Here is a 27258-nt window from a genome sequence, read left to right on the forward strand (position 1 = left end):
GATGATGTTTAAAGCTACCATCTTGTTAACAATGTTTTTTTTGTGTGTGTGTGTGGTATGTCTGCTTGCAGCCAAAAAGCCTACCCAAGCATGCATCAGATACAGGAAAAAAACATGCTCGTAGCAAAAAAGCAGTTTCTAGATCAAGTGAGCAGCTGACGTCAGAGAAATCAACAGAACCAAAGGTAAATAAAACAGGTGGATATGAAAACACTAACCTTAGCTAGTTAATAAGATACAAATCCCCATTCACATTGACTGTGTAGCTGAATCTGTCAGGCTGTGTTGAATATATTTTGTACTGTAACAGTTTGATACCATTTTTTAATGGGTTTGGAAATAGCCTTGTGGAAGCTCAAAACCTGTGGAAGGCCCGAGAAGGCAGCAAATAGTCCTAAGGGGCGTGCTTTAGTCCAGCCTTCTCCCACTGTCCAGCAATGACCAGCAGTGACGGCAAGGCTGCAAGCTCTGGGGTCTCACAGAGAGGAGGCTTGGGGTAGAGGCTGCCTCCTGGACTCCTGTACTTAGGCTGTGGAAACACAGGTGCCCTCCATGATCTGCTTATTTAACTGGAACTCTTAAAGACTTTTTACAATGTTGTAGGATCAGAAATAGACTTTGTATTTCCGTAGCTAACTGGCAGATGTTAGTGACATTTGAAACTCATGATCTCAAAAACAGTCATTCAGAGATTCTTAGTCTTGTCAATATTTTATCCCCACCTTTAGACTAAATCACAGGACAAGATTTCTGCTGGTGGAGAGAGTACTGCTGCTGTTGTGGCTGCAACATCTGGTAAACCAGACGACAAGGTGAGCATACACATGGTGACCAACTTCTAAAAGAATAAACTTCTATTAGAAGAAATTTTTCATTGAGAGCACTTGAAAGACCAGAACTAAGCCTGCTTAACAATATACTTTATATCAGAGTTCACAAACTGTACCCCATCAACTAGATGAAGTTGCGTGTGTATTTTGTTTGGCTTACAGTGTTACTAAAGTCATTTTTAATTAGATGCCAACAATTAAAGTCAGTATATTTAATATAAAATCAAAATTTCTAGCTTCTCTTAAAAATCAGAATATTTGGCAGCAGTGGGCTCATGCAGCAGAAATTGCCCAGAACCTTTACACTTGGTATGTGTACTCCAGTTTGTCACAGTTCCTAGTTGTGTTACCTGCAGGGACTGTGAAGACACTTGAGTTCAGCTTTAGATGGTGCCCAACATTGCACCGTGTACAGCAGGAGCTAATCAACATTCCTCTGTAATTATGCCCATGAGGGTTAACTGGCAGATGTTAGTGACATTTAAAACTCATGATCTCAAAAACAGTTATTCAGAGATTCTTAGTCCTGTCAACTTTTTATCCCCACCTTTAGACTAAATCACAGGACAAGATTTCTGCTGGTGGAGAGAGTACTGCTGCTGGTGTGGCTGCAACATCTGGTAAACCAGACGACAAGGTGAGCACATGGTGGCCAAATTCTAAAAGAATAAACTTCTATTAGAAGAAATTTTTCACTGACAGCACGTGAAAGACCAGAACTAGGCCTGCTTAACAATATACTTTATATCAGAGTTCACAAACTGTACTCCACCAACTAAATGCAGTTGCGTGTATATTTTGTTTGGCTTACAATGTTACTAAAATCATTTTTTATTAGATGCCAACAATTAAAGTCAATATATTTAATATAAAATCAAAATTTCTAGCTTCTCTTAAAAATCAGAATATTTGACAACAGTGGGCTCATGCTGCAGAAATTGCCTAGAACCTTTACACTTGGTATGTGTACTCCAGTTGTGTCACAGTTCCTACCTGGCCTGCTTCACCTAGTTATGTTACCTGCAAGGACTCTGAGACACTTGAATCCAGCTTTAGATGGTGCCCAACATTGCACCATGTACAGCAGGAGCTAATCAACTTTCCTCTGTAATTATGCCCATGAAGGTTAACTGGCAGATATTAGTGACATTTGAAACTCGTTATCTCAAAAACAGTCATTCAGAGATTCTTAGTCCTGTCAATCTTTTATCCCCACCTTTAGACTAAATCACAGGACAAGATTGCTGCTGGTATGGCTGCAACATCTGGTAAACCAGATGACAAGGTGAGCACACACAAACAGACATAATGGGAATGTAGGCCTCCATGCTTAGCATCTCTTTTACTAAAAGCATGTACTCCATGAAGACTCTTTCTGCCTCTGCTTATTTGTAGTCTGGCTCTCATTATCTATTTAGGGTTCCAGTGCTACCACACTCAAATAACTTATAATTTGGTGATTACTGCTTAGATGTGAAATTTTGTGAAGAAGGAGCACACATTTAAGGGATATAGAGTGAGCAAGATACTGAAAATGATTTTAAAATTCATATATTCAATAAAATACTTACTGCGCACCTGCCATGTATAATACCTGGGGTCAGTACCAAGATATTAAAATGTCAGCATAGATACTACCTTCAGAGATATGTAATCTGGGTTTGAAATAAAGCAAATGGAATTGCTATGAGTATTTGAATAAGCATTACTCTCAGCTTTCACCATGGACACCAGCTGTCTTGATACAAGTAAATCATGAACAAAGTCATAACATCTACATTAATTTATATGGGAGGTTTCCAAATGAGACATGGCAAGCCCTCTCAGGAGGGTGTGTGTACACTGCTGGCTAATTATAGGCAAGTTCTCCAGGAATATAAGATAAGCAGTAGCCTATGTTTTCAACTCCTAGCAATACAGAGTTGGTAGGTACATGGAGGGCATGGATGGCATGACTCCCTGGAAATATTGGTAGTTATTTCTCTTGAACCCACAAGCAAGCAATTGAAACAATTAGCTGACATAAAAAGGAAATGAAAATAGAAAAAAAGTTTCTACATATTTATTTATATTCCTGCTTCTCAAAATGGGCCAGGTGGTAAGGAAAGTCATAGGAGAAAATGATGACACATCTCCATGAAACATCAATTTTTCTCAGATTTTGGGGAAAGGACACATTATTTTTATCCAAACTAATACAGATGTCCTATGGAATAAAGGCAAAATTTGCATAAACTTTTGAATGAAAATACTCAAAAACATTTTTCTTGCAAGCAGATCACTTGTACATGGAGACTTCCCTGCCCCAGGGATACTTAGACAAAATGGTTTGAAAAATGGATAGATTTAAGGCATAGGGCAAGATTTTTGGGGCTAGATTTAAAACTTTAATCAAAACTTGAAATTTTATGCTAGATGTGAACAAGGCAGTGTTATCCATGAAAACTAAACAGTAAAATTGTGAGAGGCTTATGTGGAATTCTGTTGTGCATTGATTTATGCTGGAACTTGTGGCAAATCATTTCTCTTTTCTTTGCCTCTGATTCTTCTCCTGTAAAATGGGGTTGTGCAGATCTGCCTTTATTTTTTCAGTCTAGAGCATGCTTAAAGTACTGCAGGACTCACTAGCTGCAGGCTGGCCCATCTAGAGGTGGGGAGAAGACAGATTTACCTGGGATTTTGTTCAAGGCAAACTAAGAAAGGCCCACGCAGGATGAGGGATGGGGAGATTCTGTCCTATTTGGGGAATGAGCAAGGGCTTTAAGGGAGCAGACCCAATTTCAGTTAGGCACTGAAGAATGGCCAGATGTGCAGATGCATCAAGGTAGAAGAGTATAAGGTGTGTTCCTGATAAAAGGGCATTCCAGTGTGGGTGGAGCACTGGGGAGGTGAGTGATGGGGCTGTAAGACCAGAAAGACAGGTTGAAGCATCATCCCTGTGGAGAATGTGAGTCTGTACCTGTGGTGAGTCAGGGGGCAGTGGGTAAACAGTGAAGATTAGAGCACAGGTATAGTCATGCAATTAAAGCTTCACCAGGATTGAGTGACAGCAATGGGTAGGATGAAATGAAATAGAGAGGGTTGGGAAGGTGAAAGGTTGGTCAGAGGCTGTTTCAGTAATCCTGGAGAGTCATAAGTCAGCCTAAATTAGAGCTGTGATAGAATAAGAAAGTCAGGAGTGAGGCAAAAGGCATTGCAGAGGCAAAATGTTCAGGTTTTGGGAAATTACCAGCTGAAGCAGGCAAAGGTGAAGTTAAATCTAAGATAACCTGTGGCTCCTGAGTCTGATTGACAAGGTGGGTAACCTTAAGGTAAGGCAGGCACAGAGGCATGGTGTAAAATTTAAGGAGGAACTCACTGTCAGGCTTGTGCTAGTGCAGGGTTAGCACCTGAGAGCGAGTGCCTCCTTAAATTGTTCACCCTGGTAGCCTCACTTGCCTCACCCTAATCCCTTCCATGGCTACCACTGACCTGTGGACCGAAGTGAAAAGAGGAATTGGTTGGGGAGGGAAAGTGATTTGCCTGATTTTGAACAAGCTGAATTTAAGTGTTTGAGGTGTCCAAAGAAAGGTGTACATCAAGGCAGTTAGAATAGTATTCTTGGATACCGAAGAGTAGAGCAGGTGAGGGAAGGGGGCAAGGAAGGGAAGGCAAAGACAATATGAATGAATATCTGCATGAGGTGGTAGGTGAACCATGGGAGTGGGTTCATTTGCCTAGACTCAGGATCATACCCTGGGGACCCACACAGTATTTTTCGTTTTTGTTTTTGTTTTTTAATTCAGTTTTATTGAATATATTCACATACCTTAGAGTCATCCACAGTGTACAATCAGTTGTTCACAGCATCATCATATTGTTGTGCATTCATTACCACAATTAATTTCTAAACATTTTCATTGCTCCAAAAAAACATAAAAATAAGAATAAAGATAAAAGTATAAAAGAACACCCAAGATTCTGGGAAGATGGCGGCATAGAAAGAAGTGGAAGACTTAGTCTCCCCCAGAATAATTCATAAATGAACAAAAAACCAGTAAATAACCTGGAATGGTAGCCGGGAGACAAATGTGACCGTACACTCAACACCCACCGACATGAATTGGGAGGAATGCCTGAGATCACAGCATAAAATCTGTAAGTAAAATTGCGGACCCGCGCTGAGAGCCGAGAACCTAGAGCTGAGAGCTCCTCCCTCACGGAAGCCGCGCCGTGCACTTTCTCAGCCCAGCTGCAAGTGAGGTTTTAATAATAACTGCTCAATACAGACAGCAAATCCCCAGTAAGCAGACAGAGGCTTTTGGTGACAACTGACCTTGGGAGAATCGGGGGAAATATTCTGTCTCTCACTCTCTCTCTGTGGAGAAAACCTCAGCTGCTCTCAGCCCACAAGGCATTGCAGTAAAGACAGCCTCACAGATTCTGCATTCTGAAACGAGCTGAGAGCCCCGCGGCATGGCCAAGCGGCCCAGGGCTTCCCTAGAGGGACGGTGCACACTGATGACGTAGCGCGGCATTTTCTCTCAGCTGAGGGAGGATCGTGGCTGGGAGGGGGGATCTGCTTGGAGAACCCAGGGGCGCTACACCAAGTCCGGTGGTTTATGGGACACCGAGAGAGAGCTGCTCTTCCTCCCTGGCCACTCGTGCGCGCACCCCACATTCAGGGCGGGCGACTCTAGCGGCGCGCCCAGGCTGAGGTCTCCAACTGAACACACAAGAATCATTTCCCCACACTACGCGGAAAAAAAGGTTGCGAACTGACTGGAGGGATATAGGTGGCTCACAGACGCCATCTGCTGGTTAGTTAGAGAAAGTGTACGTCACCAAACTGTCTGAAAAATTAGATCGATATCCTTTTTTTTTTTTGATACAACTTGAAAGAACCCTAACAAGCAAAACAAATGCCAAGAGGCCAAAAACAACAGAAAATCTTAATGCATATGATAAAACCAGATGATATGGAGAATCCAGCTCCAAACACACAAATCAAGATTTCGGAAGAAATGTTATATCTCACAAAATTAATTAAAGAACTACAACCAAAGAACAAAAACATGGCAAAGGATTTAAAGAACATCAAGAGGACCATGGCCCAGGATGTAAGCGCCATAAAAAAGACCCTAGAAGAGCATAAAGAAGACATTGCAAGAGTAGATTAAAAAATAGAAGATCTTATGGAAATAAAAGAAACTGTTGGCTGAATTAAAAAGACTCTGGATATTCACAATACAAGACTAGAGGAAGCTGAACAACATCTCAGTGTCCTAGAAATCCACAGAACAGAAAATGAAAGAACAAAAGAAAGAATGGAGTAAAAAATTGAAAAAATCGCAATGGATCTCAGGGATACGATAGATAAAATAAAATGTCCAAACTTAAGACTCATTGGTGTCCCAGAAGGGGAAGAGAAGGGTAAAGGTCTAGAAAGAGTATTCAAAGAAATTGTTGGGGAAAACTTCCCCAACTTTCTACACAATATAAACACACAAAGCATAAATGCCCAGCAAACTCCAAATAGAATAAATCCAAATAAACCCGCTCCAAGACATATTCTGATCAGACTCTCAAATACTGAAGAGAAGGAGCAAGTTCTGAAAGCAGCAAGAGAAAAGCAATTCACCACATACAAAGGAAACAATGTAAGACTAAGTAGTGACTACTCAGTGCCCACTATGGAGGTGAGAAGGCAGTGGCATGACATATTTAAAATTCTGAGAGAGAAAAATTTCCAGCCAAGAATACTTTATCCAGCAAAACTCTCCTTCAAATTTGAGAGAGAGCTTAAATTTTTCACAGACAAACAAATGCTGAGAGACTTTGCCAATAAAAGACCTGCCCTACTTCAGATTCTAAAGGAAGCCCTACCAACAGAGAGACAAAGAAAGGAGAAAAAGATACAGAGAATTTTAACAGACATATATAGTACCTTACATCCCAAATCACCAGGACACTCATTTTTCTCTAGTGATCACAGATCTTTCTCCAGAAGGGACCATAAGCTGGGACATAAAACAAGCCTCAAGAAATTAAAAAAAAAAAAAAAAAAAAAAATTGAATATACTCAAAGAACATTCTCCAAACACAATGGAATACAAATAGAAGTCAGTTATTTTTGAACTATAACTCCACTGTTTACTTCCTACATGATAAAAAATACACAAACTCTAAGGACAAATCAATGGTTTTGAACTCAATGTAAAATATGTAATTTTAGACAACTATATAAAGGTGGGGGAATGAAGGAGTATAGGAACATAGTTTATGTGCCCTATTGAAGTGAAGGTGGTATCAAAGAAAAACAAGATTGATAGGGATTTAAGAGGTTAATTTTAAGCCCCACAGTAAACACAAAGAAATGATCAGAGAATATAACCATAGAGATGAAAAGTAGAGTTTGGGTTAAGAGAAATGGGGGAAGGGGCAATGGGGAGTTAAGAAAGGAGTGTAGGGTTGCTGTTTGAGGTGAAGGGAAATTTCTAGTAATGGATGGTGGGAAAGAGCATAACATCATTCTAAATGTGATTAATCCCACTAATGGAAGGCTAGGAAAGGGGTGGAATGGGAAGATTAGGCTGTATATATGTTTCCACAATTGAAAAAAGAAAAAAGTCTAAGTAGACGACAATTGAATGCTAAGGATGAACTTGGATGCGATTGGAGGGTGGAGGACAGGAGGCTCAAAGGGACACAGTTGAGACATAAGAAAAAGGAAATATAGAATGTAAGCATTGTATCATTGTTGAATCTCTTACACTTCTTAGCTGTGCTTAATGGAATTAGATAAAAGAATGTTCTTGTTCATGGGAAGTACATATGTGAATTATAGTGTATGTTCAAGGATGTGTGCAGCTAACTCATATATTCAGAAGACAGAGAAATGTATGATGGATGATAGATAGGGAGGGAGGCAGGGAAGGAAAGAAATAGTGATGTGACAGCATGTTAAAGTTGGTGGATTGAGCTGTCGGGGGAGGGGGGGTCAGGGTATGATGGAATTCTGTGTATGAGGCTAGTATTGTTTTTGCAACTATTCATGTAACTTTGAATTTATTTCAAAATAAAAAAAATAAAAAAATAAAAAAACAGAGGGAATCACAGAAAAATGGAGCCCAAGCTTCCTTCTGTTTTCATTACAGGAACAATAAATACCCTGTTGTCTATATCAAAAAAAAAAAAAAAATAACACCCAAAACATTCCATCCCCCCATCGCACCCTATTTTTCATTTAATTTTTGTCCCTATTTTTCTACTCATCTGTCCATACACTGGATAAAAGGAGTGTGATCCACAAGACTTTCACAATCACACTGTCACCATTTGTAAGCTATATTGTCCTCAATGTTTGTGAGAATATCAGTAATAACCCAGGTGGGCAAGTTTAATATTTCTGCATTTTTTCCCCAGTTCCTCAGGGGGGCCCTGCAAATAGATTTTTATTCTCTGCCCAAATTACTTTGGGATGTATTTTGATTTCACAGTAACCTGTGCAAACCTACTAGATTCCACTTCCTATTCACAGTTCCTTGTAATTATGGTGCTTGAATAAACTGACCATACAAGTTAGATTATTTAGCCATACAGTATTTTTAAAATGATGATTACAGCAATCTCTTATTTAGCACTTACTTATATGGCAAGTAGTTACACAGAGCTTAGCTTGTGCCAAACACTGGTTCTTTTTTTTTTTTTTTTGAACATTTTCTTTATACCAGAAAAAGTAAAAATAAGAATAAAAGTAAAAAAGAACACCCAAATCATCCCCCCACCCTCTTTTTCATTTTGTCCCTGTCCCCCTTTTTCTGCTCATTCATCCATACACTGGATAAAGGGAGTGTGATCCACAAGGTTTTCACAGTCACATTGTCACCACTTGTAAGCTATATTGTTATACAGTCGTCTTCAAGAGTCAAGGCTACTGGGTTGCAGTTTGATAGTTTCAGGTATTTACTTCTAGCTATGCCAGTACATTAAAACCTAAAAAGGGTTATCTATATAGTGAGTAAGAATGTCTACCTGAGTGACCTCTCGACTCCATTTGGAATCTCTCAGCCACTGAAACTTTATTTTGTTTCATTCCACATCCCCCTTTTGGTCAAGAAAATGTTCTGAATCCCACGATATTGGGTCCAAATTCATCCTCAGGAGTCATATTCTCCATTGCCAGGGAAATTTACACCCCTGGGAGTCAGGTCCCATGTAGCGGGGAGGTCAGTGAGTTTACCTGCCGAGTTGGGTTAGCTGGAGAGAGAGAGCTATATCTGAGCAACAAAGAGGTACTCAGGGGGAGACTCTTAGGCACAATTATAAGCAGGTTTAGCCTCTCCTTTGCAGTAACGAGCTTCATAAGGGCAAGTCCCGAGACAGAGGGCTCGGTATACCAAACGCTAGTTCTCAATGTTTGTGAGAACATCAGCAACAATCCAGATAAGGAAGTCCAACACTTCCACATTTTCCTCCAGCTCCGCAGGAGGGCCCTGCATATATATTTTTATTCTCTGCCTAAATTACTTTGGGATGTGTTACTATTTCACAGTAACCTATTCAAACCTATTTCACTTCCTATTCAAAGTTCCGGGTAAACATGGTATTTGAACAAACTGTTTGCATTAAATTGGCTAGAAAATACAGATCCTGCACCAAATAACATCTCTTCCCTTGTTCTCACGTGGAATTTGAAGTTTTAAAATGGTCCGTATTTTCCTTTACCCTTTGGCCCAGTTTTCCCTAGTCCTAACTAAATCTGCTTCATTCATATCTCTAATTAAAGTCTGGACTCTTTTACAGCTTTTTAAATAGTTGCTGTATGTCCTAATACTGACATTCATACCGCCAGGCTCTAGTTCTGAGTTTCAGGTGTCACACCGATACCCAAAGTTCCAGGGATTGATCAGGTTATACACAAAGGGATCAGCATTTCAAAATCTGGAGATAGCCATTACAGTTCAGGAATAGATGTGACTGGTGTAAGAGCTTACAATCTAGGGACAATTGCAAAATGTGTTCCCCTAATACAAGCTGTGCTCTAAGATTCAATTCTGAGTTTACACATTGTAGTTAGTCCATATTGGTGAGGCATCATAGTGTTTGCCTTTGTTTCTGGCATAGTTCACTCAAAATGCTGTCTACGGGATCCATTCACCTCCTTGTGTTGCGTTTCTCACAGCTTCACTCCTCCTTGCAATTGCTCAATTTTCCATTGTATGCACACACAACAGTTCCCCATTCTGTTCCTCAGTGGATGTACCCTTAGACCATCTCTACCCATTGCAGATCATGTATACTTTCTGATAAACACCAGTGTGCAAATGTCCATTCATGTCCCTGCTCTCAGATCTTCCAAGTATATGCCCCCTAATGAGGTTGCAGGACCTTGTGGCACCCACATACTTAGCTTCTTGTGGAGGCACCACACTGACCTCCAGAAAGGCTACACCCTTCTGCCTCCTAACTAATAAACACTGGTTCTTAGACTTTACATATATTAACTTGTTTAATCCTTTCAATCCCCTAAGGTAGATACAGTCATTATCCCAGGTTCACACAGGAAACTGAGGTGTAGAAAGAGAAGTGACTATCCACAGTCTTACATGTCCAGTGCGTTTTGCAGCCCCAGTCATTGGGGCTCCAGAGCCTGTGCTGTTCACCTCTGTACTCTCCTGCCCAGAATTCAAATTCCTTTCCTAGAGACACAGTTCCCTATTGTCTTCAAGCCAACAGCTTCACCCATTTTGTTCTGCCTGGCTCTGAAGGTGCTGCTCCCCTGGGTTTAGGGATGATTTAGGATAGGATGACCAGTGCAGAGCAGAAGCATGCTGAGTTCATGTGGCTGGGACAAAGTAGAAGAAATGCCAGAGGTGGCAGAGAAGAAAGGTCACAAATAGAACCAGGATGGCTGCTGCATGAGAGTGTCAAGAGAGGGATGATCCCAGGGTCAAGCTTCAGAGAAGGTGAAATCTGAGAAAGCCGTGGAAATTGCATATTGGAAAGTTACTGGCAATCATTGATAGAGCAACTCAAGCAATGATGGGAGGGAAATTCATTTTAGAATAATTAATGAGGAGATACCAAAGTAAGTGGTATAGAAATCTTGATGTGTGGGGCAAAGACCCAGAGAGCAACTGCTAGGAGAAGTGGCAGTTTATAGAAAGAATTGGCGGGCATTACAAAAATTAGCTTGGTTGCCCTGCAGGAGTCAACCAAGAATAGTGAAGAAAGAGGCAGGCCATCCTGGATTCAAATCTTCATTCTGACCCTTACTGTGTAACCTGGAGAAAGTTACTTATCTTGCTTTCCACATCACTAAATAGGATTAATATTATTTAAGCTGTTCTGAAAATGGATATAAAACATACAGCACAGTTTCTGATGCAGAGAATGGGTTCAGTACATGATCAATGCTATTATTATGAATTCCTGTTTAAATATATAACATTATTGAATTTTTTAAAGCTATGTCAGAAGGAATTTTTTTGTCTTTCTAACCCCCACCAGAAAAAAGAAAAATCACTAACACCAGCTGTATCAGCTGAATCTAAACCGGATAAACAATCTGGAAAGGTATGAAGATAGCTGTGCATTTCCTTATAAGATATTTATTCATCTTCGCAATGTTTACTGTAATCTGATTTCTTGTGGGCAAAGAATATAAGGGGGGTAATTTAAAGGACACTTTTAAATGAATTTTGTTTCAAGCTAAAATGACTGAGTTGAAAGTATCCATATGTTAAAAACAAAGTTTTCTCATATGAGGGATGTGACATTTTCTATTATAACCTTCCATTTTGAAAACTTCAGTTACATCCCATGGAGTTTACATTTTAGTTTCTCTCCTGCAAATAAGCCTTCTTTAAACAGGTATCACTAAAGAATGTCAAGCAGCTCTTTATTCTGAAATTCCCAAAAGAATCAATATAAAGCTAACAGGCCGCAAATTCTATTACACATAGCCATAACTAGGTGAGTCCTAAAATTGTAGTTGGATATGATAGTTGCAAAACATATTTTAAAACATCATTTTAAATCTCATTTAAATAGGGAAGGGTCTTTCCCCCAGATGCTGGTTTCCCCTTTCCATGCAAGTATTGGTATGTCATTTTTAGCCTCAAAAATGGCATAAGGCACTCCACCATTCATTATACTGATTTAAGCACTTATTAACAGAGTAGATTGTCACTTCTTGCAATTTGACATCCCTTTCTGTTTTGTAAACATCTTTGGGCAAGAAAGTGAATAAAGCACAAATGAATGAAAGCGCACAGAACAAACTGTTTTTGAAACAGATTCTATTTGGAAGAGGTACTATGTAAAGATTTTGTTGGGGTTCTTTTTAAATACATATGGAAAGCTATTCCTAAGCAATAAATATGAAGCATTTCTCCTATTGCTTAATGTAGCATGGTCATAATTCTTTGTATTTTTTTTGTCCTTTTTTCAACTGCCAGTACATTGGACTGACAACTTTAATGAACTCATAACTTTGTTAGTGCCTTTACAGTTATTGAAATTGTGATTCTTACCTGAATGTTGGTTTTTATCTTCCCATCCTAGAGTCTGTACTTCAAATCTAAGATCCATTAGGGGACCAGATTTTAACTATTTTGGTATTTGAAGAACTTTTAGTGTTTGGTGTTTTCTATATGAAATTGTTTATTTTGAACTTAAAAAAACAAAAAGGAGATACGTATAATGAATTACATTTAATTCATTTAATTAACATTTAATTAACATCTGCTCTCTGTCTTTTCCAGTCAGGCATGGATGCTGCTTTGGATGACTTAATAGACACTTTGGGAGAACCTGAAGAAGCTGAACAGGATAATACACCATACACTGGACAGGAAGTTTCAGTATGTGATCTTGTTATCTGTAAAGATTCATACTTAATGAGTAGGAGAGTAAATAAGCTCATGAATGCAAGAGAATACCTAATGTTCTATCACTTGGATAGAAACAGGATGATGTCAGCATCAATAATAGCATTGAAAATTTAGTGTAGAGATGGGAATGGTTTGTCCCATGGTAGCTACTCCTATAACCTTGATGCAGCAAACTCTTACTGTCTGTGTCAAAACTGGCACTGGAATATAGCCTACAGGTTCCAAAGACTTATTTTTGTCCTCAAGTTTTAAATCCAATGATTTGAACTTGTTTTGATTTCCAGATACTTCCCATCCTTACTTCATCTCTATTCCTGACAAGAAAATGTTCCTTGATATTTAAAAAAAAAAAAAAAAAAGATAACCATAGACTGCAAGAAAAAAAATGAGTTTCCAGCAGACATAATTAAGGATTTGTTTTCAGAATTTATAAAGAAGAAAATAATAGTGAGGAAAAGACAACCCAATAGGAAAATAGGAGAAAACTTGATTGGCCAATAAACAAGTACAATGATAGTCTCCCTAGTAAATAGGAAAATATTAAAACATGGAGAGATACTACTTCACATTTAGATTAGCAAAAATGTAAAAGAGTGACAGCTTGCCTATAGCTGGTGGGTGCTGAAGAGGTACATATGATTCAACCAGCAGTTCCATCTCTAGAGAGATTATCTGTGGGACCCATGCCCATGTGTACCTGAGTTATTATTATAAGAAGTGGTAAAACATTTGGAAGCAATTTTCTTCATCAGTAGGAGACAGGATAATATAATGGAATATTTTGTAGCAGCTAAAATGGATTATTCATCTGTTAACATGGACATATCATGGAAAAGTAATTTTGAATAAAAACACATACAGCATGACATATAGAGTGTGATACCATTTATATAACATTTGAAAATATGCAAAATACTGTTATTTTTTATGGATAACTGTAATAATTGTTTTTAAATATGCTCAACTTTAAGTGGATGGTTATGATAAACTTCAAATTCAGGTGGTGGCTACCTCAGGGTAACAAAGAAGGGGAACTAGTTAGGAGAGGGCTAAACAGGAGGTATCCACTCTATCTGTGATATTTTTTTTCCCTAAGAAATTACATGAGAAATAACATAGATCTAATAGAGTTGAGTTTTTGGTTATGCAGAAATTCATCATTATTAAGTACACTTTTGCATACATTGGGAACATTAGATAAAAATTTTTAAAATAAAATGTCTTAATATAGCACAGTATAGTATTTTGAATATTTTCAGACATTTCGTATGAGTTAAACCAATTAAATATGGGAAAGCATTTATGTCAATTTAGAATTTGAGTTTAAAGTATTGCTTCTTAATGATTTATATTATCTCAGTTTCACAAATTAATAATGGTATAATATGTTGGTTTCAGGATATGCATATAATATTTTCAACTGATTAAATACGTAATATCCTTATGTGTGTGATTTTGTTCCAGGATCCAGTGAGTTCCACCTACATAGAGGAATTGGGCAAAAGAGAAGGCACAATTCCTCCAAAATATAGGGAACTCTTGGCTGTAAGTTAATTATTTACTTTTATCTCACTGTTTACTTGTTGGCTATATGTTTTATCAAATCAATGTCTTAAGAATATTTTAAATGTAGGAAATGTAATGTGACACATGAAACTGTCATTACTGTGAAGCTCACTGAGCAATAGGTTTTTCCTAGCATAAGGATTAATTTTGATAAATAAGTGCCTTTTCAACATCATCAAATTAATATTTGTTTCAGAAAAAAGAAGGGGTCACAGGACCTCCTGCAGACTCTTTGGTGAGTTTATATCAGTGCCTTCTAAGATCTAAATTAACATTTTTATATCTTTGGATGGGGGGCAAAGGCCATTAATTCTTATTTTGGGATGATGATTAATCTCTTAGTCAGATGAAGTTTCCTTGTGTTCAGAGAAAAAGAGTGAAGGTGGTGGGTGTCTGAGTACCTATTAGTTTCGTATGTAATATTATAGGTGGGAAGAATAATGGAGCAAAGAAGGTATTAGTAGAAAATGTTAATAAAAATAGAATGATAGTATCCTAACATGTAATGTCAGAAGAGGGGAAGAGGAAAATAATATTTATTGAGTGCCCACTCCCTTCCAAACTTAGGCTTTTGGCTGAGTTATTTCATCAGCGTAACTCATTTGGTAGTAAAGGAATTACAAAAGTGCTTTCTTCCTTGCTGAGTTTACAACCTCTCCCTTCACGTGAACGATTCCCAAATGTTACCAGTCACTGTGCCTGTTTCTTTAGAAACCCATAGGGCCCGATGATGCTATCGATGCCTTGTCATCTGGCTTCACCTGCAGTTCTCCTACTACTGGTGAAAAGAAAACTGAAAAAGAGGTATTGCTTTCAATACTAAGGAACACTTGTTAGAAACCACCACTGGCTTTTAAACAGCAACTTTTTAATTCTGGTTTTGACAATTGAATTTCTCTCATTTGTAAGTTTGATCTTTTGCATCTTGCTTTTCAGGAATCTTCGGGAGAGGTTTTAAAAGCTCAGTCAGCTGGGGTAATCAGAAGTGCAGCTCCACCCCAGGAGAAGAAAAGAAAGGTGGAGAAGGTATAAATAATTGCTTATTTGAAATTAACCACAGTCCACTGATAGCAACTGCTTTTCTGAGCCTGATCTAGCTTGTTTGGGATAATCCCAACAATGCATTACATGATGAGTTGAATCTTTTTTCTCTTGGGTCTATGCAGAAGAGTGAAACCGATGAGTGTTGTATGACCATCTCCAGGCAGGCTTGTATGTCTCTATAAATGCTTAAGAATGATTTTAGCCCAGTCTTACTGGTGGTGAAACAAGACTGTCTCACCATTGCAATACACAGAAGGGACAGAAAACGAGAGAAGTTGCATCTTGTGCTGTAAAATCCTATAGGGGCCTAAGGGACTTTGAGCTCTGTATCCCTAGAGGGATATAGCTACAGCTGCTTCTGTGCACCTCTCTCAACCGCAATAAACTAGGAGTTAATTCTCATGAATCCTGAAAGGTGATCCTGCAGCTAAAGGCTGGAAAAACTGTGTCCCATCTGGAAGCAGTCAAGTACAGTTTCTCTCGGAGCTTCTGCCTCTCCCCTCTGGAGTAGACAGTTTATTTTTATCTGGCTGGCTGGGGGAACCATGTGAGCACCACACCCTGACAGCGGGAGTTCCCACAACCACCAGCCATTATGCCCTCGGAGAAGAAGGAAACTGGGCCACTTCACCTTTCCCTGCTTCCTGAGCGTAGGACGGAATTATCAGAAGTCATTTTTAGGGAAACATTCTTAGAGAACGAAAAACACAATAGTAAAAGTTCACTACTTGGAGCTTTCATTTTTAATAATAAAATTATTGTTATAGTTATAATTATAGCTGCCTAAATAGGGCATAAAGTTTGCCTGTGAGATCACACTTACTGTAGGAACGTATCTTAGCTCTAATTTGCACTCAGTGGTAAGTTCTTTTTTCTTTCTCTTTTTTGCTGTTTTTCAAATAAAATCTAATCGCTACTCCACCATTCATCCTATAATTTTAAAATTTGTAGTTCACAAAGAACCAAATGGATTATTCAGGCTGAGGAAATGTTCTCTTTGTTAACGTAAAGAATTGTTTCATTTTTGACAGGATACAATGAGCGATCAAGCACTCGATGCCCTTTCTGCTTCTCTTGGCACCAGGGGACCGGAACCGGAGCTTGACCTAAGCTCTATTAAGGAAGTTGATGAGGTATTGTGCTTGGAGTTAATAGACAAAGCATTTTAGTCTGCAGGTTACAAAACTAAAATGCATTATACATGTTTAGAATTCTTGCACAACTTTTATTTTATTAGAGAGAAAAATGAACTACTCTTAATACTGCCTGATCTTCAGAGTCTAGTTAATACCAATATTTATTGCTGGGTAGTTAGCAACCATGAAAGATATTTGAGTCTTTTTCTGGTAAAACATTTAGAATTGTAATATTTAAAATGAACACTAATCTCCTTTGCCAAAGCTTAAATGGCTCCTGACTAACCAAGATAACACGGTGAGTGGCCTGATGAGAAATAGTGAGCTTTGTCTGCTCTCAGGGAAATTGGAAACTTGTATTTTCAGAAGGGTTCTGGCTATTTCTGTTTTTGAGAGAGGGAGATGGAGGTAGATGGGGAGGGGGAGGTTCCTTGTGTGACTGTGGGGGAAAATGTTGAAATATTTGTCTCGTATCAGTATGAAATCAGGCAATAATTATTCTGTAACTTGAGCTCCTGCATAATTAGACTATGATTTTGGTGAATGTTTATCCCTTCACATTCCAAGATCTTAACAAGCCTCTGAACCAAAGCAGGCTTGTATTTGGTGTAGGATAGTTTTAATGTCAAATTACAGTGTTTGTGGAATTTGAATTCTCAGTCATCTGGGGAAGTAGGGAGGGGAAGGAGAGAGTGGCCAACTGTCCTGGGGACATCCCGGGCAGAAAGCACAGACACATCCTCCTGAGCCCAGCCTGTCAGCTCAGGGAAGGGCCCTCCCGGGTGTTGCTGTCACAATGCCGCTGCCTCTGCCTCTGCTGTCACTTCCTGTTCTGAGTCTCCCTGACTCCCTGCAGCTGTCCCTGAGTCTGGGACTACCCCATCCCAGCTGGTCCAAAATGGGCCAGTTTCTGTCTTCAGCTTTCTTTGAGGGCTCACCGTGGCATGACAAGCTTTATGAAGGCGAACACAAGGGAGCAGGAGAGGCAGTCCTTGTCCTCCAGGACCAAGTAACGTATTTGGAAGAAAGGAAACTTTATTAAAACACAGTGTTAAGTGTACATGGCTCGGAGTAGCCAAATACTTTGTGACCAAAGGGGACGTGGTCTCAAATAGTGGGAGGGGAATCAGGAGACCAAGTTGAGTTGTGGTTCCACCACCAGAGGGCGCTTTTGCCTCAGGCTCCTCACAGATAACTAGAGTGATTTAATAGGACAATAAATGTGTGTGTGGGTAGGGAAGAGGCTGAAAAGAACCCTAGAGGAGATGAAATCAGTTAAGTAGATGTAAAAACAATGACGGAAAAGAACTTTTAAAGCAGTTTGGGGAACTAGTCTGGGATGCATATAAATATATTAAATTTCCTCTGGAAAACCTCAGAGCAGCAGTAAATCCCTCAAATTCCAACAAAAAGAACTCTTCTTTTCCACTCTTACTAATAGTAGTTTTTCATTTTTTAAAATCATGTACAAAGTATAAATATGTCATAAGAAGATCCACCAGTTCTCTGGATTCTTAATATCTGATGGTGAAACCATTGCGTCCTGGATAGTCTGACATTGTGATAAGGCTCATAAAGGCTTATATCATTCTACAGAAGTACACCACCACGTGGAGGAAGCACTTCCTCCACTTCACATGCATTATCAAACCCTCACTTTCTTCTCTACTTTCATTAGGCAAAAGCGAAAGAAGAAAAACTGAAGAAGTGTGGTGAGGATGATGAAACAGTCCCATCTGAGTATAGATTAAAACCAGCCACGGTAATTTCTTAACCAGAGTGTATAGCAGCAGCACAGTGGGCTTGCGGTCATATCTGGTTTCTCCACATTCATGCCCTCGATACCAGGTTCACACCCTTGATACTAGGGACATGTCTGTCCCAGCTCAGATGCAAACTCTGAAGCCCTGAGCCCTTTCTTCTCTGCCCATTACAGTTAGGCCCCTCAGGGATGGTTTGTCCCTGCTTATCTTGCTGAGTAGCAACTATATGGTCACTAAAATTCCCACAAATGCAGGTGTTTCATCTATTAACAATGTTTGCGTTAAGTCCTTAACTTTAGAGTAGAAGGAACCATGTGAGAATAATTTTTTTCTCTAACTGCCACATGGTTAAAAGCAACATAGATCTTCTAAGGGGTAGATATAAGTTTACAACTATTTACCAGCATCCTCAGTTAAGGTGGTTTTGTTGTTGTTTCTGGTTTGAGGTAAGGATGGTAGAATAACTCCTGTAATTATATTTGTAAGTTATTTTAGAAATAATACACATGAACACATGATGAAAAATAGTTATAATTATATATGAAAAGTTTCTCATTTTCAAAAATAATCTAAACTGTGAAGTCTCACATCCACAACACTGAAACAGTATTGTAGGGATGATATCTACCCCTTTGCTCTCTGGAGTCTTTTTTTTTTTTATCTTTTATTAATGTAGTTGAATCTTTCTTGCCAAAGAACTCTTTTCTTACCCTTTTGGCCTAACCAATTGATGGAAGATGTTTTCACAGTAGCTTTTAGAGAAAAGTAAATGAATGTACATCATATTTGGTAAAATTTGTTCTCTAAAATTTTGCCAGCAGTATCTATTTAACTGACTCTATAATCTAAGCAACAAAAAACATCTTTTTGGAGATATATTGTCAATTTGATTTTTACAGCTCAACTCATTTATGATACTTGTAAAAACTAAATCTGGAACATAAATTCACTCAAATATAAGAAAAAAAACAATTCTCCTCTCATATCCCAAAATTCCCAAAAAACAAACTTTATGGACCATGACAAAATAGAAAGCAAAATTCTGTTTCATTTTCAATGAATTTTCAATTTCATTCACAGGATAAAGACGGAAAACCCCTATTGCCAGAGCCTGAGGAAAAATCACAGGTTAGAAAACAAGTTTTATCTAATACTTAAAAAACAATAGAAATGTAGAGTATTCATTGCGAGTTTTTTGATAGGCCAGATTTCACTGTGGAGATGCGCTCGACAAACTAGTATAAGGAGTGGGGGAGCTGCTGACAGTAACACTTGGCTACTTTTCATATTTTTTTAGTGATTATTTTCCTCATATATTATTATTAGACTCACTACTGTGTCTTTAGGTGATGTTCCTTGAACATTAGCTGCTGATATCAAGGTGACCTTTAAACTAGAGTAAATTAGCACTGGCAGAGTTGGATCCTAATCATAGTATCAAAGACTAATGATTCTTTGCTGCCTTAAGTTGGTAGCACCCCTCCTAATTACATGTCATGATAATAATAATAATTAGCAATATTTATTAATCTCTTACCACGAACCTGGCATTGTACTAGGTGCTTTTTAATGTTCTCTTTTTTAGTTCTCACTGAATGAGAAAGGCACAGTTATACTCCCGTCTTCCAGATGAGGAAACAGATTCGGAAAGGTTAAGGAAATTGCCCAAGTTCACACAGCTAGAAATGGCAAAGTCAGGACTTATAACTCCCCTGTCCAACACCAGAGCCTGGATTCTGAATCACTAAGCCATGTTTCCATTTTTAAGTTGATCTCTCCAACTGCCCCAAACTGGGAAGCAGAGCTTTCCTTCCCCAAACACACATCATCATAGGAAGGGAGTATCAAATCTGTTTCTTCTCTGTGTTATTCAGAAGGGAAGTTATCGGGAGGTAGAGAAAAAAATCATATAAAAAGCCATATAGATCTTCAGCAAAATGTTAGTCAATTTTATTTGAACAAAATTATTCTGAAATTCAAGTGTCAAGAAAGCTTTTGACCAGGTAAATCATTAATATTTTGTGGTACTAAGGTAATTAGTGTTCCTCAGATGTTTCATGACACTGTTTTGTTAAACTGATAAGTGAAAAATATGCCCCATTTTAGAGTGTCTACTAATAACATTTGTTGGCATAAATATAGTAGCTTTCAGAAGTATAAAACTTGATTGTGGTTTTAGATCCTAAAAATTCATTCTAAGAAAAAAATATTTTACAAAGTAAAACCAGTTACTTCATAATATACAATATTTCTTCTTATATTACAGCCCCGGAGTGAATCAGAACTCATTGATGAACTTTCAGAAGATTTTAACCAGTCTAAATGTAAAGAAAAACAGTCTAAGCCAACTGAAAAGACAGAAGTATGTTTATACAAAATAAATGTCTAGTTTTGTTGTGTTTTTTTTTTTTTTTTTTTCCAGTTTGTGTTTGTATACTCTTAAAAATGGGAGACCAAAACTATTTTAGCATGAAGTGGTAGATAAAAAACCCATCATACCATCTTATTACAATGTAGTTTTTGTCTTGCCTTTTTCTGGATGTGCTTTCTTTCCCCTTATTGACACTTATATTCCTGCAATTTCAAGCCTCTCTGCTTTTCATCCTCCAGCCAGAGGCCACGTCCTGTAATTATTGCACCAGAAAGGCTCTCAAATCCGTGTCCTCTTCTGGATTCCTGCTTCTGCATTCTCTATCTCAGTCTTCTTCCTGCCGGTCCATTCTTTAAGTCCTGCAGCATTAGTCTTCTCAAGCATATTTATGGTCTGGTCATGTCATGTCATGTCATGTCCTGGCCCCATCCCACTCTCAGGCGCTTACCATTCCCTACACAATAAAAGATCCTACTAATGTATCCTGGCTCCAGATCCTTTCTGTGTTGTGCCCCAGCATCACCAGACTGTACAGTCAGCACGTGTCTGTCTTAATGTCTATTCTCATGCTGTTCCTTCTGTCTAGAATTCCCTTCCTCCTAATTCTCAATCACCTAAAACCTATCCGTCCTCTAAGGCTCTGCTGAAGTATGGCCTCCTCCATTGGTTGCCTTTCCCTTCCCATACCATACCCCAATGTTTATGAACCAGAATGTAGTACAAAGGACAGCTATAGTTCTTTCCTTATATAACCCTTTATATTTGTTTTATTTGTTACAACCAAGTTCTTTAGCTGGGTTGGTCCTCCTTGTCTTCTAACATATAGAGAGAATTTTAAGTAGATAGTGAACTCCTTGAAAGCAGAGTTCATGCACTGTCATCTGCTGGGCACCTTGTATATAAAGATAGGGTGGGCTTCTGTGAATGTCTGGATTAAAAACAATTGGTTTGAAATTTTACTCTTGTGATAAAATAAGATAGTAAAATGGTTCTCAAACTTTAAGATGTACTAAGATCACCTGGAAGGTTTATTAAAACAGATTGCTTGACCCCAACCTCAGAATTTCTGATTTAGTACATTGGGTTGGGGGCACAAGAATTTGCACTTCTAACAAGTTTCTTGGTAATGCTGAGTCTTCTGGCCCAGAGACCACACTTTGATAACCACTGGAATCATATTACTATCTTACATTTGTATGTAGCTACTTACAGATTACAAAGTGCTCTTGGATAGCTGTATAAAAATGATATATTTCCATAAAATATTGTATTGCATTATATAATTGGGATAATTTTATTGTTATATATTACAGTATACAGTAACAAATAAATAATATAAATAATAATAATTGCTAACATTGATTGAACTTACTGTGTACCCAAAGCATTTCACATGCATTATCTCGCGAAGCCCCATATCAACTCATAAGATGTAGGTACTGTCAGTGTTCTCATTTTACAGTTGTGGAAACTAAGTCTCAAAGAGCTTAAATAACCTACCTAAGTAAAGAGGTAACCAAGTTGGAATAATTATTGCCAAAAAGCTTTAATGGTCTTGATGTGTTTACTGCTCAACAATCCTTAGGCATTGGAGAGAATCCCACCCATAGCAATAATACAGCAGAGAGTATCATTAGGATACAGGTACTTCTAAAGTTATTCAAAGTACCCGCTTCTTTCCTCAGGAAACTAAGGCCCCTGCCCAGACTCCTGTGGGAGAGACTGTGTCCTGGACCTCGATGTGTAGTGTCCAGTCAACACCACCCAAGCCAGCTACCTCGGTGAGTAATCCCTTGGGTGCTGAGAAATGTTTTGAGAAAGTTCTGTTTTCCTCCTGTGTACTTTCTGTTGTGTATTACCATCGTATTACCTTATTCTGACATATTAAAAGTAATATGTGATATACAGCTACCGTATCTACTGTTTTGTGGACTTTGGGAGTGTGCTAGAAATTCAGGTTAGATTTAAATTTTTAATTGTTACAAACTTTTTCCCCCCCACCTTCTGAAATTCTTTCTAGCTGTTTGTGGATAATCATGCTTTTTCACTTTTTCTCATCTTCCGAGCTTATTTGGAGTTCCACAGATAACTGTGCCTCCTCCCCCCTCTCCCAACTAAAGAAGAGCAGATTGACTCAATTCCTTTCCATTTCCTTCTTCATTTTTGCCTCCCTCTTTCTAATTTGTGTATGAAGTATGATCTTTATTTGAAACTTAGTTCCCTTTGAATTCAGTGGGTCTTGTTTCTATTAGCTGAGGATAGAAGCTGACTCATAGAATAACATCTATGGAAATAAGTTTCACTCTACAGACTTCTTGGGTGTGCACTCTGAATTTTCATCATCTACGATGCCATTGTTCTAGATGCTTTACATTATCTTCTCACAGTAAATTTTCACAAGGACACTGGAAAGTCTGTTCTGATCATTTCTGTATTATAGACAAGGGAAATGAGGCTTTGAGTTGACCTTGAACAATCCTATCTACTTAAATTTTCAGAGCCTCAGCAGAAATTAAAGATATGGTTCCAGTTCTCAGCTGCCTTCACATCTTGTGTGGAAATGGCCAGCTCTCAAGCTTACAGGACAGTTTGATCATTCCCATATGGAAAAGGGGCAGAGGGAACACAGGGAAGGAACCCCCGTCCCCAGGGGAATTCGGAAGGGCTTGTGGGTTGGGGGAGGATCACACCGAGAAGTGGTAATAGCACTATTTCCCAGTTGGGTAAGTGAGCTGAGGACAGGCCAGCACAGAATTGTGAAGCACCTGGTGTGTTTGGGATATGTGCATTCAGTCGTATGAGAAAAGAAGATGAAGAAGGCGTAGGGTGAGAGTCTTGGTTGCTTGAAGTGGTTGCTTCACGCCAGGGCTATCCCTGGTGCCACCCACGGTCCCCTCAGAGCCCAGGATCTCCCTCCTGCCTTAGATAGGGCTTCAGTTTTTCTGGTTTTGTTTTTTTTGAAGTTTCAGGGCATTCTCCAGAGACTTCTACATTGTGGGGCCAGCCACAGGTCACATTAGTAGAGAACAGGAGAGAGTGAGGGAATCTGGGAAGAGACCAGTGGAACAGTGACTGGAATAAAAAAGACAATAGCCAACATTCCAGGGCAGACATCTTGTGACCAGAACACGTGCCATCTGCCTCGTGTGCCAACTGGGACTGTCAGGGCCTTACCGGACACAGTTGGTTCCTTTCTGACTTTACCCTGACTGTGGAGAGCCAAACCAAGCATTGGATTTTCAGTGGGCATAATAAAAAGAGTTCTTGTTTCCCCAACCCCTGACCTCTTTTCCTGGGCCTCTACCCCACCAACTCTGGCTGTGGTTGCCAAGGTTACCTTTCTTAAGGTAGCTGGCATTTCTGGGATTGTGATACCCTTGGGAGCCAGAAAGAATAGCAGAGGAGTGTGATAATAAAGGTCAAGGAAGTCCAGAAAGACTGAGGGGTTGTGAGCAAAGGGTTGCAGAGTGAAAGACACGAGAAAGGAGATGTGCTCTGTGTACTGCTTATTTGTATAAAAAGAAAACTTACTGAGGAAATGGAGACCTGAGTTCTAGTTCAGAATTTGACTACACAAAATACTACAGAAATAGTTTTAGTTCTTAGTATTGTTTCCAAATTCTTTAGTTCTTAAGATTGCTCATCCTCCTAGCTTTTTAACTCTGTTTTCACCAATTTCTTAAACCAGAGATTGACAAAAGACAGGTTTGGGAAGCAGTGGTTTTCACAGATTCTACAACAGAGGTTAGAGAAAAACAGAAGGGTGCTGTGAAAAGGTGAATGGGATCTGGTAGCAACTCAGATTGCCTGAGTAGAATTGGGGTATAGGTGCAGCTCTTGCACCTTGGATATAATCCAAACAGATTACAGTCAGAGATTTTTGTGGATTTTGGGAATAGAAGCAACGCAGTGTTCACTCACCAGATGGCGATAAATAACATTCCACTCAGCCTGCTTCTCCTCAATGGTGATCTTACACCATGCAGCTTAGCAGAAAAACAATTCTTAATTGCCGTAATAACTAAGATATGCAAAAAAGAAAAGACACTTTACTTTCAAATTCCAATATATACTCAGTGTAAAGCCATACACTGTTTTATGATAAGAATAAATTTTGAGGCCATTTAATCCAGGGGCTTTTTCACACTTTAGTTTAACCAAGATCCACAGTAGGAAAACAGCAGCCATATACTGCAACCCAGTAGGACCCACCCAATGGAAACAACAGTTTAATGAATGTTACTTCCCTTGTTATGTATGATGCACACTTATTTTCTTTTTTTTTTTTTTTAAATCATCATTTTATTGAGATATATTCACATACCATGCAGTCATACAAAACAAATTGTACTTTCGATTGTTTACAGTACCATTACATAGTTGTACATTCATCACCTAAATCAATCCCTGACACCTTCATTAGCACACACACAAAAATAACAAGAATAATAATTAGAGTGAAAAAGAGCAATTGAAGTAAAAAAGAACACTGGGTACCTTTGTCTGTTTGTTTCCTTCCCCTACTTTTCTACACATCCATCCATAAACTAGACAAAGGGGAGTGTGGTCCTTATGGCTTTCCCAATCCCATTGTCACCCCTCATAAGCTACATTTTTATACAACTGTCTTCGAGATTCATGGGTTCTGGGTTGTAGTTTAATAGTTTCAGGTATCCACCACCAGCTACCCCAATTCTTTAGAACCTAAAAAAGGTTGTCTAAAGTGTGCGTAAGAGTGCCCACCAGAGTGACCTCTCGGCTCGTTTTGGAATCTCTCTGCCACTGAAGCTTATTTCATTTCCTTTCACATCCCCCTTTTGGTCAAGAAGATGTTCTCCATCCCACGATGCCGGGTCTACATTCCTCCCTGGGAGTCATATTCCACGTTGCCAGGGAGATTCACTTCCCTGGGTGTCTGATCCCACGTAGGGGGGAGGGCAGTGATTTCACCTTTCAAGTTGGCTTAGCCAGAGAGAGAGGGCCACATCTGAGCAACAAAGAGGCATTCAGGAGGAGACTCTTAGGCACAAATATAGGGAGGCCTAGCCTCTCCTTTGCAGCAACCGTCTTCCAAAGGGTAAAACTTATGGTAGAGGGCTCAACCCATCAAACCACCAGTCCCCTATGTCTGTGGTCATGTTAGCAACCATGGAGGTGGGGTAGGCAAACCCCTGCATTCTCCACAGGCTCCTCAAGGGGGCACGCACTACACATTTTTTTTTTTTTTTTCCTTGTTTGTCTTTTTTCTTTTTTTTTTTTTTTTTAACTTTCCCTTCTTTTTTAAATCAACTGTATGAAAAAAAAAGTTAAAAAGAAAACAAACATACAATAAAAGAACATTTCAAAGAGACCATAACAAGGGAGTAAGAAAAAGACAACTAACCTAAGATAACTGCTTAACTTCCAACATGTTCCTACTTTACCCCAAGAAAGTTACATAATATAGCAACATTTCAGTGAACTTGTTCCTACTACATCCATCAGAAATTAACAGACCATAGTCATTTCTGGGCATCCCCAGAACGTTAAATAGCTTATCTGTTCTTCTTGGATTATTGTTCCCCCTTCCTTAATTGCTCTCTACTGCTAGTTCCCCTGCATTCTACATTATAAACCATTTGTTTTACATTTTTCAAAGTTCACATTAGTGGTAGCATATAATATTTCTCTTTTTGTGCCTGGCTTATTTCGCTCAGCATTATGTCTTCAAGGTTCATCCATGTTATCATATGTTTCACCAGATCGTTCCTTCTTACTGCTGCGTAGTATTCCATCGTGTGTATATACCACATTTTATTTATCCACTCATCTGTTGAAGGACATTTGGGTTGTTTCCATCTCTTGGCAATTGTGAATAATGCTGCTATGAACATTGGCGTGCAGATATCTGTTCGTGTCACTGCTTTCCGATCTTCCGGGTATATACCGAGAAGTGCAATCGCTGGATCGAATGGTAGCTCTATATCTAGTTTTCTAAGGAACCGCCAGACTGACTTCCAGAGTGGCTGAACCATTATACAGTCCCACCAACAATGAATAAGAGTTCCAGTTTCTCCACATCCCCTCCAGCATTTGTAGTTTCCTGTTTGTTTAATGGCAGCCATTCTAACCGGTGTTAGATGGTATCTCATTGTGGTCTTAATTTGCATCTCTCTAATAGCTAGTGAAGCTGAACATTTTTTCATGTGTTTCTTGGCCATTTGTATTTCCTCTTCAGAGAACTGTCTTTTCATATCTTTTGCCCATTTTATAATTGGGCTGTCTGTACTATTGTCATTGAGTTGTAGGATTTCTTTATATATGCAAGATATCAGTCTTTTGTCAGATACATGGTTTCCAAAAATTTTTTCCCATTGAGTTGGCTGCCTCTTTACCTTTTTGAGAAATTCCTTTGAGGTGCAGAAACTTCTAAGCTTGAGGAGTTCCCATTTATCTATTTTCTCTTTTGTTGCTTGTGCTTTGGGTGTAAAGTCTAGGAAGTGGCCTCCTAATACAAGGTCTTGAAGATGTTTTCCTACATTATCTTCTAGGAGTTTTATGATACTTTCTTTTATATTGAGATCTTTGGTCCATTTTGAGTTAATTTTTGTGTAGGGGGTGAGGTAGGGGTCCTCTTTCATTCTTTTGGATATGGATATCCAACTCTCCCAGCCCCATTTGTTGAAAAGACCA

General features: G+C 38.9%; 1 protein-coding gene across 6 annotated transcripts in view; it reads left to right on the top strand.

The window, feature by feature from the left end:
• CAST (calpastatin) overlaps positions 1-27258 on the top strand; it is a 137310-nt gene that overhangs the window by 85355 nt on the left and 24697 nt on the right. For 5 of the 6 annotated variants that reach the window (XM_037801309.1, XM_037801311.1, XM_037801310.1 and 2 more), the window contains 15 exons: positions 72-185; positions 729-812; positions 1384-1467; positions 2053-2115; positions 11322-11387; positions 12578-12676; positions 14171-14251; positions 14469-14507; positions 14984-15076; positions 15209-15298; positions 16348-16449; positions 18131-18214; positions 19296-19343; positions 20482-20577; positions 22272-22367. In XM_037801309.1, the coding sequence (XP_037657237.1) occupies positions 72-185; positions 729-812; positions 1384-1467; positions 2053-2115; positions 11322-11387; positions 12578-12676; positions 14171-14251; positions 14469-14507; positions 14984-15076; positions 15209-15298; positions 16348-16449; positions 18131-18214; positions 19296-19343; positions 20482-20577; positions 22272-22367 (1239 nt within the window). The remainder of the gene's footprint in view (positions 1-71; positions 186-728; positions 813-1383; positions 1468-2052; positions 2116-11321; positions 11388-12577; positions 12677-14170; positions 14252-14468; positions 14508-14983; positions 15077-15208; positions 15299-16347; positions 16450-18130; positions 18215-19295; positions 19344-20481; positions 20578-22271; positions 22368-27258) is intronic. The other variant, XM_037801312.1, reaches the window with a different exon arrangement.

The sequence above is a fragment of the Choloepus didactylus genome, chromosome 13 (genome assembly GCF_015220235.1).
Source record: "Choloepus didactylus isolate mChoDid1 chromosome 13, mChoDid1.pri, whole genome shotgun sequence".
Classification (NCBI taxonomy): Eukaryota; Metazoa; Chordata; class Mammalia; order Pilosa; family Megalonychidae; genus Choloepus; species Choloepus didactylus.